Source organism: Xiphophorus hellerii, chromosome 12, assembly GCF_003331165.1.
Source record: "Xiphophorus hellerii strain 12219 chromosome 12, Xiphophorus_hellerii-4.1, whole genome shotgun sequence".
Classification (NCBI taxonomy): Eukaryota; Metazoa; Chordata; class Actinopteri; order Cyprinodontiformes; family Poeciliidae; genus Xiphophorus; species Xiphophorus hellerii.
The window spans coordinates 15,997,924-16,014,333 of NC_045683.1; the positions used below are offsets into that span (position 1 = coordinate 15,997,924).

At 37.9% G+C, this 16,410-nt stretch overlaps 1 protein-coding gene across 1 annotated transcript; it reads left to right on the forward strand.

Moving 5' to 3' along the window:
- Nucleotides 1-5,803: 5,803 nt before the first annotated feature.
- Nucleotides 5,804-16,104, forward strand: LOC116729321 (leucine-rich repeat-containing protein 43). The gene is made up of 12 exons (XM_032577760.1): nt 5,804-6,255; nt 6,350-6,562; nt 7,932-8,042; nt 8,385-8,524; nt 9,989-10,227; nt 10,313-10,479; nt 11,998-12,151; nt 12,486-12,625; nt 12,704-12,790; nt 14,818-15,009; nt 15,121-15,214; nt 15,293-16,104. Exons 1-12 carry the CDS (start codon nt 6,169-6,171, stop codon nt 15,451-15,453), a joined length of 1,785 nt encoding a protein of 594 aa, XP_032433651.1. The 5' UTR covers nt 5,804-6,168; the 3' UTR covers nt 15,454-16,104.
- The last annotated feature ends 306 nt before the right edge of the window (nt 16,105-16,410 follow it).

Below are 16,410 nucleotides of genomic sequence, written 5' to 3' on the forward strand. Positions count from 1 at the left end.
AAAAATAATGTCAGTATTGAATCTTCAGTTTCACTTTACGAATTACTTGTATAAAAGAAGCTTTTAAATTATTATTTTTCTTAATTTATTGAGATGCGCCTAAATAATCTGAAGTCACTTTTACTACCTTGAGTCATGTGACTGCAAAACTGAAAACATCGCTGTTTCTTCTCTGTATTTCTGCCGATTATCAGAAGAAAAAAATATAGAGAGATATAGATATATTACTATTTTATTTTCATTATTTAAATTCATTATTTTTAATTATTTGTCTTTTCAAAATTGACAGTACACACAGCATGTACATGTACATTTTAAAAAGACCAATTAATTTGAAAATATGTCCCTTGAAACATTTGCCTCCAATTCCCGCGAACGCACCATAAAATGGTCAAATCAACATTTTTAATTAATAATCAGAGACTTTGAAAGAATTTAAAAATAATAATAAAACACAGCATTATTATTATTATTTATTTTTTATATATTATTATTATTATTTATTTATTTATTTATTTTTGAACCCTTTATATATTATTTTTTATGTTTGTTTGGTTTTTTTTTTTAATTAAAGTGTTTCCACCAAATCTCCATTAGAATCTGGAGGCTGCATTAATAGTAATGGCTGTAACATCCTCACCAGGTCGTTCCAAGCGATTCGGATCAGGTCCAGCGCATCGCTGATGGTTTTGTTCAGGGCCTCTTCGTCTCGGCTCCCAACAGGTTTGCACCGTGCTTGCGTAAACAGCACGCACAGCGTGATAAGGACTGAAAGCAATTAAAACAGCACGACATTAATGAACATGAACATACAGAGAGAGAGAGAGAGAGAGAGAGCTGCAGCCGGAACGACAGACATGCGGAGTTTCACAACTTCACCCGCGTCTGATCGATGACTCTGAGGCTGCTTGGTTTAGATCAAATAATATAAACCTTCAGACTTACCGGCTCGGGAATCCATGGCAGGAGGAGGTTTTGGTCTCAACAGCAGGCTTGGATGAAGCACTTTCTGTCGTCCATCTTACAGAGATCCCTTTTATTGGGACTTCCAAGATAAAAATCAACAACTTAATACTTTCCTCTGCGTATGACTGTCACAGGAAAGCGATTCACTTTTACTCTCTGGACTTTTGGAAAGTCTACACCTCCAGATTAATTAATAATCTGATTAAATCTGTTAAGAAAATAAGAAAGAAAAAAAAAAACTTTAATAGCCATGTTTGTCCCTCTTACTGACTGCATATGGCTGAAGATGTTTAGGCTAAAAATGCACTAGAATGATTTTTATGTGAAAATATTTTTATTAAAGGTAATGGGACACTCCAAATCTGACTATCATTCAGATGAATTTCATGTGTGTTAATTTGAAGAATAAAGAGGACAGCATTATTGTCTGTGTTTGTGTCGTGGATGTGTCCAGGCTTTCAACTCCACTTTCATGTCAAACTGTTGTCACTCGGATCTCCATTTGGAACCGCACAACGCATGGACTTACGTCGGCGTCACCACATCTGGACCAGTAATTTGTAGCAAAGGATGAAAATGTGCAGAAAATAGAGCTGATATGATACAAGCTGATGAATCTCTGACAAGAAATCCCGCAGGAAAATGTCCTCTATTCACCATAAATGAACTTTCTGAAACGATCCCTAAAACGCTCAAAGCGCAACTTGATGCTGAAGTCTTGGTTTGAACCAGCGACACATCTTACATTATTCTGCAGCCGTGAAGTCAAAGAATAAACAAGCTCACCCTAATTGAATAAATACATGAATGAAATATCATATCGTTTGCACGAGTCATTTTTATTTTTGTCCATTTTGATCAAATCATTCACACCATTCGCTATAAATAAAATTATTAGTATTCAAGAATGACAAAAAAAAGCTAACTTAAATAAATAACAAATAAATTAATTAATAAATTAGTAGATAAATTAAGGCAGATCAAAATGACATGCTTCATCGGTCACTCGTTCATTTGTATGTAACTTTCAGTCCACTTTACAGCAGTGTGCAGGACGCCGAGGGCGTATTCCTTCATCTCGTAACGCGTTTGGTTATTTGCTAAACTTTTGGGACACACTTTCAGCTCGCCTTCTTCCCAGCAGTCCTTCATCCCCGCGGCCAGCTGTCTGAAAGGGATCAGGAAGGGACGGGCGTAGCTGAGGATGTTGGTCTTTACGTCTTCATGCGTGGTGAGGTTACCGATGACTTTTGGCAGGTAACTTGTCAGACACTCACTGATTTCATACATGGAGTTCAGGATGCGCGAATCATTCATGTTTCCAGCCGGAATGGTTATTCCATCCAGAGGCTTCAGACTCTTGGTCTTCGTCTCCCTTGTGGTGTTGTAAAAAAGGCGTTCAATCTGTGGAAGAACGGAGACCAGCTGTGAGATCAGCACTCAAATCTGGAGATGTCAGATACAGTGTTTACATAAACCACATTTAAAAAAAAAAAAAAAAAGGTAACCTATTTTCTCATTGTTTGAGATGAAATCCGAGTAATCTTCCTTCCTAGGTGGTTGGGGTTATTTCTTTTTACTAAATACCAGAACAAAAATGTGAGATTTTGTCTAAAATCAGAAGTTCACATAGAGTAACTTGAATCTAACCAATTTGAAAAAGCCCAGAAGTTGACGTGATGGAAAGAAATAATAAATATTTGAGTTAAAGTCGATGGTTTCAAAGGCAACATCTCAAACAAACTGCTTCCTTGTGTGACAAGGCAAATGATAAGAAATCCACCAACATATCAGGAAGATATTTATGGACCTCAACATGTCTGGTTTATCTGATGCCTGAAGGTGCTACTGCCTTCAATTCAAGCAATTTAAGCTGCTTAGGAAATATGCTCCAGAAAAGAACATATGTTGAAAAGTGTAATTCAACAAATGCAAATGGCCTGGTGAAGATTTGTAGCTGAAGTCTCCCGCTAAAACTAGCAGAAAAGCCACTCTTAGAGGAAGAGGCCAAATCACTAAAGCCAGACTGCAGCTTGCAAATGTGCTTGGAAAGAAAAACCTTAATTTCAGAGACATATCTAAGTTAAAATCAGATGGCGTTATTTGGATGAAGAAGGGGGAAAACCTGCCAGCCTGAACACCATCCCATGCGGTGCATAAGTACGGGGGTGGCAGCATCATGTTGTGAGAAACTGGCGACTTGACACAGATGTTGTCATGAGGAAAGAACTTTATGTGGAAACACCGAAGCAACAGCTCAAGACATTCACCAGAAAGCTAAAGCCTGGACACCAATAGGCCTCCCAAATGGACAGTGACTCTAAGGAAGCCACCAAGTTAGTAGATAAAGAGCAACAAAGTCAGTGTTGGCAATGAATATCATGAAACCCTTATCTCAGTCCTAGTGGAAGTCTGTGGACAGACCTGAGAAGGTCTGACCAAGCGAGGTAGCCAACGCACCTGACTCCGCTACACCTGGTCTGCCAGGAGGACAAACTAATGTGAAAAGCTTGCGGAAGGACATCCACACAAAATGTTACACCCAAGTCACGCATTTTAAAAGGCAGTTGTACTAAACACAAAGATAATGTATGCAAACTTTTAAGACTCAAGAAAGTCTCTAAGTTTTCTGGTATTTAGCAAATAAAATAACTTCCTAACTGACCCAGATAGGATCAGTCTGACTTCAGCTAGAAGTCAGACTGAATTATATCAGTAAGAAAATGTGTTACATGTCTTTGTTAATATCAGTTTTCTACTATATTTCCGAATCATTAATTACAATACTTTTTTTTTTACAATCGCTGTAAGGTGGTAGGTCTACTTTACATTAAACATTCACTTTCATTCACATATCACACAATCTTTCCACATGTTTACTTACAAATAGACTTTCTGCATAATCAAGGTCTTTCAACAGACTTCTGAGATACTGCTTAGTCGCTGGAGCCTGTAGTTCCAGTTTCTCCTCACAACTCCGTGGCCCGACTGGATTGGAGGCCATCAAGGAGATGTGAATGATAGTGACGAGGAGAAGCAGGAGATCTGCAGATGGTTAGACATAAAAGAATATGATGATGTCGTCTGCATAGAGTCAACCAAAGTACTGTTGAAGTCAAACTGGGATTAACATAAACAAAAACAGATAAATGACACTCAGAAAGAAAAATGGGTCATGAAGAAAGTAAGACATTTGTAAAAAAAAATTAAAAAAGAAAAAGTAACATTTAAGAATTTTAGATACAAACTGAGTACAGTTTCATCAAAATCATCAGCGTTAAGAGTTACTCCTCAATGACCTGAGAAGAGCTTACCTTTAACCAGACTCATGGTGCGAAGTGTTTCTGTTCAGTCAGTGCTTTCTGGACTGGCACCTGCTGCTTATATAGCGGGTTGCAACGTGGAACTTTTTTTTTTCTTTTTCATGCCATCAGCTGGTTGATGACGCCATCTTGGCAAAGTATCGCTTCATACATCTTTCTTTTTGCAGTTGTAGGGCACCGCTCACCATAGTGGTTTTACTGTGCGGAGGCAGAGCAAAGTACCACAGAGCATTATCTCAAGCCGGCACTGAAACTGCCTGGTAATGCTTTGTTCTATTGTGAAGCACAATCTCAAACACATCCTGGCAGGTTGTTAGGACATTGGTAGGTTGCACTTAAATCATGTTAAAAATCTGTCATTTAAGATGTCCATGTTTTGCTTCTTGCCTTGTAGTTGTGTATTTGAACACCAAATCTTCCCATTTTGTGTTCGTTCACAGTGATTCCTGTTTCCACGAACCCATGACGACATTAAAGATATTCAGATTTGGACTGGCAATGTGCAAGGTAAAGTAATCTGAGAATTTCCCATTTGTCAGTCTATCTACCTTTATCTCTGCCACTAGGATAACACGCAACAGGATGATTCTATACCTGAGATACAGAGTAACTGTTCAACTGCATTTGCAATTTGAGTAACTTTTTTTTTTACAATCTCTCAACATTGACTCTATTTCTTTTTTACTATATCAACTAGATTAAAAACTACACTGAAACAACAAACAACAGTTTTCAACAGGGATGAGTGAGAAAATATCGCTGGTCGTTATTATTATTGCTGTTATGGCCGATAACTGATACTAATCAATATTATTTGCATCATAATAAATATCGGTTGTTAATATTGGCCCAGTTTAATTAATCAAACCAATACTTGTATGTTAGAAAACGACTAACATTGGCAGATAACATTTGTCAGTGTCAATATATCAGGCATCCATATTTTTAAGTTTCACTAAAAATTCTCAAAATAATTTAGGGCTGAGGTTGCACTGTTACTTTGCAGCAAGAAGGTCCTGGGTTCAATTTCTATCCTGGGGTCTCTGCTTGGAGTCTTCAAGTTCTCCCCACGCAAGAGTGGGAAGTGAGGAAGAAACATAAAGAAAGACAGAGAGAAAGATGTCTGAGTTTAACAACACCTTTATTTTTTATTTTTTTCCTTTTTTTTTTTTATTTTTTTTTACTGAATATTAGAATTTTACACCCTAAGAAACATTCACATAAACACAGAGTTAAAAACTAACCATCCATCAACCACAGAACACAGAACATTGTTAAAACACCACGGAGAGGAAAAACTCAGTGCCTGTTATCTAAGAAAGAAAGAAACATTAACAAAATCTTGAAATGTTTCTCTTTTTTCCATTGCCTGAAACTAATTACATAGTCCTTATGATACTTTATGGCGATATCCTGCCACCTTTCAAATCGTGGCTTATTATAAAATATCTGCAAAACTTCTTCTTTTTTTTTCTAGCTTTATTTTTATTTGAATCCCCAGGAAGTATTTTATTAGCAGATTAGCTGTACATAGGCTGCACTAAATGTGTTGGCGAGCCTCAGGACCATGCGAGCATAAAAAGCTACTTGAGGTTCTATAAATCTGCGCCGCGCTAACAGTTTCGCCACCTGATCCGGGTTCATTCAGAGCGCTTTGTTTCTGAAACAGAGAAGACAACATGTCTTCGTTTGTGTAGGTTTTTCTTAGAGAGCGCTCTTTCCGCTCCAAACTGCTTTAGCGCCTGTGGCCAGAGCTCCGCCTGTTGCCTGGATACAGGTGAGGGATTGTAAACAAACAGCAGACCGCAGCGAAACTAATTAAAGGCCGAGCTAATTAAATGGCGGCATCATTAGCAGACAGCAGATTCAGGTAACCCTCATGAGCTCAAAAACTCTCTCTGCTGCGATAGAGAAAAATATTAGACGTCTCTGTCTGACTGACTTCCCCTGCGGAAATGGCCCCTGGGTGAGTTTTCACTGTCCAGCTCAATATCCTCACTTCAAGGTTTACACCAATCTGATGATTTTTTTTGTTTGTTTGTTTGTGATTTTGATCTTAGAGACGGGCCAAAAATGGTCCAGATGAAGCGGAAACAGAGTCACCAGATGTCCTGCTGGACCTGCTGAGGTACCCTCGCTCTCCATGGATGTACAGTGAGACCTGGAGCCCTCAAGCTTCAGAGCTGAGAGAGCTGGCTGTGAGAGAACCGAAGCGCCTCAGCAAGAATTTCATACTGAATTACTTTACAACAATACGGATCACTGGCAAAAATGTACGTATTTCAAGAGATGCGCAGATATATTTTACTCTGGCATGTTCATCAGTGCAAGATGGACATTTTGGATGACTGAAGGAAATACCAAATGGATTCAAGAATGTTGGGGATTTGTCTCAGCAGAAATATAGTTAGCTGTAACACTGTTACACAGGAAGACGAATACCAAATTCAAAGCCGTCAAAATGAATCCTTCCCTTCCTCCCCCTTACAGGTTTATTCAGTTTTTTCATATTTTTAAAAAAATCAAATTAAATGTTTTTAATCATCAAACAAACGTTATTGTCAGATAAGGATAACCTGAGTAAATAAACATGAGCAGTTTTCAAATAAATACCTGGTTTTGCCTATCGGTGAGTCTGGAACATCACTGTGGGGGGAATTTTAAACCAATCTTATTTACACAATTGTTCTAATTCAACCATGAACTGCCTGTTTTAGGTCATGCCTGCAGTATCTTAGCTAGATTGATGTCCAGGCTTCGACTAGTCCACTCCATTTTTTTTAGACTAGTAGTTTGGGAGATTTTTCTGCTGATTAACCAAACTGTGCTTTAGCTCAAACAGATGCCCTGACAATCATTTATAACAGTCTGCGCACCTTTTAAGCACTTTATCAGCAGTTTCTGAAATTGGCCAACCGATCTGTCACCACATTCAGACTCACTTAAAATGACTCTTTTCCTCTCCATTATGATGCTTAGTTTGAACTTTCTTCACCATGTGAGGAAGCCATCGAAATGGTTAATATCCGGTTTGTTTTGACCAACAATTGAACAGGTGTACCTAATAAAGTGACCAAAGAATGCATGAACAGCAGCAGAGAGATTATGGTTTTAAATGTGAATCATTTTTGGACAGTTTTTTTGTTTAAGTTGCGATTATTTATTGTCCACAGAAATGATAAACCTGTGTTTACATGCTGTTTATAAAATGTTCATCCACCCATGCATCCATACTCATTCCCCAAAGACAATCTGCAATAACCAACTAATCTTAAATGCATATTTTGGATTATGGGAAGAAGTACCAGAATACTCAGAGAGAAGTCAAGCATCCATGAAAACCTTCAGCAGTCCTAACAAACGCTACACTGTGCAGCTCCAACATGTATTAGAAGGCACATCTATTGCAAAAACTGAAATAAATACTGTAGTGTTGTTAGAACAAGATGCAGTAAAAACATCTCTGTAACTCAACCAACATTAAAATTATGCATGAATTTGCTGATATAGTATGGGATTACCAAAAAATGGAATGTGCACACAGAAGTAAATGTTGGGTCCCGAGCAGGCACTGGTTTGTGTTCATCAGGGGGAAGGGACTAACTTACAAATAAACTTTGCCATTTTATCTGTTTCTCTCAGGTCTCATCTATTGACAAAGGCTTGTTGAAGTTCTCAAAGCTGGAGGAACTTGTCCTGAGCAGCAACTTGATCTCAGAAATTCCTGCGAAGCATCTTCCCGGCACGTTGAAGGCACGTCGAAGTGTTGCATCAGAGTGCATCGTCGCTCTGCGTTTATCAGATCAAATGTTGTTTCAGTAGTTTCCACATATTAGGAAAAGCCGAGTCACAGTTAATCACGCAGAGCAGGAAACAATAAATTTTCCTCCTTCATCACCTTACATCAAAAGGGATTCTCCTGATGCAATCACACGTCTGGTGTTACGTAGGATGTCTGAAGGTTTTCGGCCCTTCAAACTAAGGGCCAAAAACCTTTGCACTCATCTAAGGGACCTTAGATGAGTGCGTAAAGGCAGATGTTGCAACACATTGAGATGACTATCTGAAAGTTAGGTTGGTTTTTTTTTTCTACAGATTTTGGAGCTGCGTGCAAATCGATTGTCTTCGCTGAGCGACCTCGCAAGCTGTCCGCCTCCTCAGCTGCAGTACCTGGGCCTCGGATCAAACAGCCTGGGTTCCCATCAAGACATCTGCGATCTTACAGGAAGACACTGGTTAATATATGTATACAGACACACATAGACACATCCTGCACATGCAGGAAGTTGTTCGGTTTTTAAAGAGGTGACCCAAAACCAGGTCAAAAGAAAGCTCAGTTACAACTGTGGGCTTTTTGATTGCTCATGAGGTGAGGATGTGAAAGCCCGTAATGCCAGCATGTTTCACTGCACTGTAGGTTTTTCTGATTCGACAGCAGATTTCAGAGGGAACTCCCACTGAAGCCCAGAGACGGAGACGGGGGCAGAAGCCCTGGGGACTCTTTGATTTGCCTTCAGCAAAAGAGTTTATGTTTGTATGAAATCACTGATTATTCAGTGAGTAAAAACAAAGATGTCAGCGAGACACAGCAGATTTATTGTTTGTATAGCTCATATTATTTAATAATTACACAGCAAGCCAAACATTTTAGAATAGAATAGAATATACTTTATTGATCCTCAAGGGGAAATTGCTTATTTGTTGAAAGCTCCGTCTTCGGTAAGAAATACAAAGTTTGTAATATATATATATATATATATATATATATACGTATATCTAAGAGTGATAGTTCAAAATGACTAGATATAAACAAATAAATAAATAAATAAATAATAAGCAATCACATGTAATATATTAATCAATAAATAACCTATAAATGAGCGCAGAAAAAAAAAGTAATCAATTAGCAGCAGACTTGGGCATTGTAAAGCCTGATGGCAACAGGCAGAAATGACTTTCTGTGGCGCCCTGTGGTGCACTGGCAGGATGAGTTTTACACATATTTTTGTTTTTGTTTTGTGTAAATTTCCTTAACCTCATTCAGGTTGGACAGAGATAATCTATCAACGTAAATTGCAACTTTTTTAACCAATATTTGTTCAGGAAAAGCACTTTTTTAGCGTTCATATGTGGAAACCGAGGTTCTCTGTTAGTTTAAACGTTTCTTAAAAATGTTAACATGCTTTTATTAACGAGGCAGAGGTCCTGAAGAACAGTAAAGTTAACACACCTTTTGACATGCGCTCAGTTTTCATTATCTGTTTTCTGGTAGAAACCCAGATGTTGTCATGAAACCATTTGGGATTGATCTTATTCCTGTGTGAAGTTTTTTGGATTTATAATTTTCCGTCATGATTGGTGGCCATGCATTCACGACTGTGGCCTAAACAGCGCATACACGAGAGTGATTGACAGCCCTCCTTCTGCCTCTGATTGGTTGTGTCTGGCAGATCAGTGTATTTGTTCACATGAAAGCAGGGAGAAGGCAGAGGAGCTCAATATTTTTCACAGATTATCTGCCTCATATTACAGTTTCACGACATATTGACAGTTTTAACAAATATGTAAAAAAGATATTTTTTTATAACCGTTACACGCTGCAGCTTTAAGCAGCTGGTTAAGCAGAATAGCAGCAGGTTGAATAGCAGCGAGTCACGCTGCTGCTTTGGGAAAACCTTCCTGCCTCTTTCTGCCGTCAGGCCCCATCTGACGTGTTTGGACCTCAGCAACTGTAACTTCCAAGAGCAGCAGTTTCTGGTAGCCACCTTAGAAACTCTCCCATGCCTCAAGACCCTGACGCTTAAGGGCAACCCCTTCACAATGACGCCATCGTATCCAGGTTTCACTGTCGACAGCCTGCCGCAGCTCAGCTGCTTGGATTCCTCATGGCTCACCACAGAGGAAAGGTATAATTTCTTCGGCTTGGCCAGGATGAATGGTGAGAGCATGAAATGAAAATGTCTCATTTAGCACATTGGAAGTGTGAACCTGTTGTGAGATCAGCATCTCCTTTGCCGTCATAGATCTGGTGGAGGACGTGGCATCAGTCACACTGAGTCTGACCAGGCTGAGGGGAATACCAGACCCACTGATGCATGTGGATAAAAAGGCTGTTGAGTTTCCAATTGTCACCTACAAATACTTCATCTCATACCAGTTCTTTACGCCCACGCCTACGCCTGGTTATCAGGTGATTGATCCTTCCTACCCCTCACTTTCATACACACCTTCAATTTAACACAGTTCTAAAAAAAAATGAGCAGAAAACGTAATTTCATTGGCATCATGTCTTTATTTCTGATTTAAGGATTTCATCTGATCAGAATAATAACTCAGATAGCTTAATATTTGTTGGGCCTCAAAACTTTTATGTATTGACATTTCTGTTTAGGGTTTCAACATTTGGGACAGATTTAAGGAGCCCATAAGAGGACATGGAGAAAAAAAAGAGCATTAGCTTATTCAATTGAGTCCAATTTCTGACTTATATTGTTGCTGTTTGTAATTTACTGTGTTTTATCAAAGCAGGTCTCTCTTGCAAACAATATTTTGGATTTCATTTAGACAATCCATATAAATTTATAGGTCAAATAAAAATGTAAAAAACTTTAAAATGATCTTTTCCTTACACCACCCTTTATCATATTTTTCCCAGAAAAAGAGAAACAAATCCAAAAAATGTCTTAATTTTTTTTCTTATTGTTTATTTTTGGTTCTTTTTCTTATTTGACTACATTTTAAAGATTTTAGTCCAATATAGCTTCATTGGAAAAGCACTTTATGTTACCATGAGGATAAAAGTTGCTGTAAAAAGTACATAAAAACATGAAAATTACAAAAACATAAAATACCAGAATATAAATTATATAACAGCCAGGTTATGTAATTACATAACCAGCCAGGCAGTTAAAAACTCCAGTCAACATCTCATTTTATCGTCAAAAGTCAAAGCAAAGCAAAGCAAGGAGTCACAGGAAATGATCTAAAAACAGACTGTGATGTAGCCTGTTTGCTGAGCAGAAATAACTCATTTCATGGACAATTTACAAAGTTGCTTTAGCACTTCTTGTCATAAAACAACAATTTTATCTTAATTATTAGCCTTTACTGTTACACAGCCGGCAGAGTTGTGTCAGATAAAAGCATGCAGTCAATTTATCATTTAGTGACAAACTTTTATCCAAACATTAATCAGGGTATTTTCATTCATTCCGTCTTAGTCACGGTGAATCACTGATTATTAGAAAAACACACCATAAAAGATAACAGAATTCTTGTTTTTAAAAATCACTAAACTCGTATTTTTAATTCCACATCAAAAGTCAAAAGTGTTTTTGACATTCACACCAATAATGACTGTAAATAAACATCTGACCAGAACTGGACTTTCCCCTAGAGAAAACACAACTTATGGGAAGTTAGAACTACCAAACTTCACAGATGAGTAAAAATTCAAAGCACAAAATGATCCTCCTTTGTTACAGTTTCAGATACTATTACAATATTTTCCAACATCTTGCGTCTTAAAAACTTTGTATCAGATGATCTCTGACTCAAAAAGAGAAACAGTTACCAAGTAAACCAACAGCATGAAAGGAAAGTGTATGAAAGTCAAAATACTTCATTCTTTTTCCTAAAACTGTACAGTTTTCCTGTTAGAGGGAATTACACTTCACAACCTTTCCTGTTCTCGTCTCGTTGCTTGCAGGGAGAAGACAGTGAATTTAAACTGGACACGTCGTCTCGTGTAGCAGAGGACAAGTCTGTCTGTCCAGACCTAGGATCAGATAAAAACACTGGGAAAAACGTGTCCATCCCGGACACTGCCGTCCCCGCAGTCAGTGCTGATGGATCTGAACAACGTGAGAAGGCTATTGTCTTTTAAGCTTTGGACATTTTAGGTCTTCAAGCCCAGATTATTACAGAGCTGAAGTGGCGGTTTAAAAGCAGATTTACAACATCATATTAGTCACTGAGAGGTTATAAGGGTTAAAAGCCCAATGTGTTAATAATACGTTCTATAAAAGAGAAATGGGCTTTTTCTTAGTAAGTCTGATTTACTCAGAGGACAGACATCAGAGACGTTCCTTTATTTGCCCTCATCAGGTGTCAACTTTGTCCTCAGTTCAGCTTTCTCTCATCTGTTGAAATTGTGAGAAAATAATTTTCTCTCATTAACTTTCCTTTTATTTGAAGTGTCGCTGTACTCAACACCAAAACTGTCCTGGTCCGAGTGTGTGAACTTGAATTACACACTGACATACAGCATCAGCTGCCTGGGAGGCCTGAAGAAATTCTTTACTCATGGACTTCGTCTCAACCTAATGGAGGAAAAGGTAGAGGAAATAATACCCGCCGGGGAATTTTAGGCAGGAAAAAATGTCCCCGCTTATTTTAAGCATCTGATATTCTAGACTCTATCGTGGCCTGCGCCCTCTGAAGAAGCCCAGCAGGTCAAACCCAGCCCAGCTAAAGGGAAGAAAGACAAGAAAGAAGAGAAAGTGAGTTTATTATTTCATTACCAGGAAACCACAAACTGTAAGCAACAGGCACGGCTAGATTCACTGATCCATTTTGTTGATCAACTGTAAACCGAATGTTGCAACCGTTAAAAAACAAAGCACACAAAAACCCACTTTGAGCGATCACAAGACAAAACGATTGTAACAAAAACATAAAGGAATAAGAAGAGAGTGAATAACGCAGGTTAAGTTCACTCACAGTGCACTGTGGAGGCAATTCTGGTTGAAAAAAACAATTCACCAGAATCATTTCTGGTTAATTGTTTAACCAGAAACAAATCAAAACCATCTTAAAGTCAGATGAGTTGGCTAATTTATACTCTAAATAGGAATTTGGTTTTGTAAAAAGATGATGTTGCATTGAAAAAGACCTGAATTCTGCTATTTAGACCACTAGTTTGGTTAAAAAAACTCCAATCAAAGTTTATATATATATATATATATATATATATATATATATATATATATATATATATATATATATATATATATATATATATATATATATATATAAGTTTACATGCAGTTTATTTCCATGTGTTTGGAGCTCACTGATAGCAAAGCCAAACTACTATAGCAAATAGATGAGTTGTCGTCAGAGATTTATTTACTTGCTTCAAATTCAGAATTATACATTTCCTAAGATTACTCAACCTTTAAGTCAATTTTGGAAAACCCAGAAAATGATGTCATCGCTTTGTAGGCTTCACAACATTTGAGAGGCACACCTATGGATGTATTTTAGGTACACCTTAAAATGCCTGCTTCCTTGTGTTGTGACAGCACGGAAAAAATGAAGAAATTCGCCACGTTGTTGTTCCATGATGAGACTTGTTCACCTTTATACGTCTGGTTCATCCTGGGGTACAATTTCCAAATAACTAAATGCGTCACTTTCATCTGTACCAATAACATGCAGGTGTAATCACGTTCTGAAGCAACACCTGAAGACATCAGATCATAAACTCTCAGTCCCACAGCAAATTTGTGGGCAGAGCTAAGAAACGTTTGGTGAGGCTAATGTTGCTGGTAAATGCTAAGAAGATGGAGCTAAACTTCCAAATTTGAAGAAAGTAAAACAAAAACAATCTCTAATTGTAGTAGAATTTAGCTAAAAGCATTTAGCAGCCATATAAACGGTGGGCTGATTTTTGGGCTTTATTTCATCTAGCAACACTTCTACTGTAGATGCATCATTTATTTTATGAAGCTAATAGCACATCATTCAGTACATGACTAACTATTTGTTCTCATTCCTGCAGACAATTGAACTCCTATTCATAAAAAGAGTTGCTTTACGAATCAGAATTGCCGTGTTGTCTAGACAGAAGAATTCAGAGAAAATATGGAAGTTTATATCAACCTTTTGATATATTGTGGTGCAGTAAATATGTATGTTGTTGCAACTTTTAAAAATGTTTAGTTGATAAAACTGATATTTCATTCGTGCAGGTTCAAGAGTTGAGATATTTTTCTTGGTGTTCGGTGTTGCTTTTAGTCAGTATAATTAATCTGTTTGATAAAAACAATTGTTTTTGTAATAAGTACAAATTTATATATGAAATGCTGTTTCTAACAAAAGAAAATGTGCAGTTAGATGGTGTTAACCCTCTATGGCATGGCGTTGCCCTCAGGCAACAAACCACATAGCTGTACCTCACATTGCTCCTTTATTTTATTTTTTGGGGGGCATGATTTTTGACATATTTTTGTCCAAAAAATAGTTCTTTTATGAATATAGTTTTTGTTTGATTTGTATTTCATTTCTCATAATCAGTGTAGACAATCTTGGTGTTCTAGACCAATGTTACCCTGAGGCAACAAACCCAAATCTGGTTCCAGGAGGTGTCAGAGTCCGATTTTATGATTGACATGTAATTAGGGACCACCAAGCTCCCAAAGAATGCAGGAAAATATTTCTTCCCCACAAAAATAAAAAGTCATGCCATAGAGGGTTAAAATAGAAAAACATTCATATGGCATCAAGTTTTTGTTCTCTTTTTCAGGTTAAAACGCCTCCCAAACCTAAAAACAAAAAGAAAAAAGGTCCTCCAGAACTGGTCCACGATCCACCTATCAGAAAACTACTCAACTCAGTTCACATCCCCATGCAAAGCCTGGTCGATGGGGGTCAAAGGGTCAATACTGTCTGCGACTTTGGTCCGCTGCAGGTAGAGCCTCCACCGAAACAGGAGGAGGCAAGTTTGTGTTGCATTGTCCATTAAACCCATCACTGAGGCTGAACAGAAACAACGTGAATGAATTATCAGAACACGGTTTACATGCAGCTTGTTTTAACTCATCTTAAGGAAACTGACAAGAAAACGAAAGGAAACAAGAAAAAGGACAAGGAAGCAAAGCAGAAACAAAATAAAAACGCCGAACCTCAGAAAAATCCAAAAGGTAAATATGAGTAAAAGTTACTCTGCATCACTTAGGCTGTTTGCTCAGGACTTCACCTGCTCTCCTTCTGCACCGCAGGGAAGGGGAAAGACGCAAAGAAACGTGACACGGATGAACACACAATCCAGCCCGTCCCGGTCCCACTGGTACCGGTGACTGTGGAGCTGAGCGTGGAGCTGGAGAAATGGAAGACGGCGTCGGACGCTTTTCGTGTCGTAACGCATGCAGAAAACAGCTAAATCACAGAGCTGAGGTTGACATGAAAGTATTCATGAAAAAATATGAATGTGTTCTTCAAGCCATGAGAACTTTACTTCAGTGGTATGAAATTAAATGCACAGCTGACCAATTTACACAGCGGCGTTTTCTCAGTATGGTGTAAAAAAACATCTACATCAATTTCCCTGTAGGAAGGAGTCATGATGCTGCCTTCACCGTGTATCACCATGGTCATGTGAATTCAGGGTGATGTGCAGAGTAGTTCTCTAATCCTAATTATATTTTTTCACAAGTTCACCGTTTCCACATCAGTGCTCTTTTGGCTGACCTGTCAGTTTACATGAATGTTTTGTTTGCATCTGAGCCATAATTTATTCTTTAATGATTTGAAATATCCAGACTTTAACAACCTTTTATGACCCAACTCTGCCTTAAACTTTTCCACAACTTGTCTGCTGTCTCTAATGTTCACAAACAGAAACCCTGGACTGAGAGATTAAATTACACACAGAAGAACTTTTCTGGAAATTACTGGTTGCACTGAATTTTATTTAAGGGTACCAGAAGTAAGAAGGCTGAGACTTGAGGCACACTGTAATTTGTGAATTTTTAAAAACACTTCCTTGCACTTCATAGCCGAGCCCATCCGAAAACATTTACAAGGCTCTGCACTGCAAAAAAAAAGGAAAAGAAAACACACAAAACCTTACCAAGTGTTTTTGGTCTAGTTTCTAATATAAATATTTTGGTTCTGTCCTATTTCAGGTGTACCAACTAATAAACTTAACAGCACAAAACAATCATTTAAGTCAATAATTCCTTAATATTGATAAAAATTACTAGCACCACTGGCAGATTATTTCACTTATAAGCTAGCACCTTTTCATCAATATTAAGGAATTGTTGAGTTAATCTAATTTCTCTTGCTGAAAAGCTATTTGTAAGTTAGTTTTGTCTTATTTCGAGCGTACCAAGAT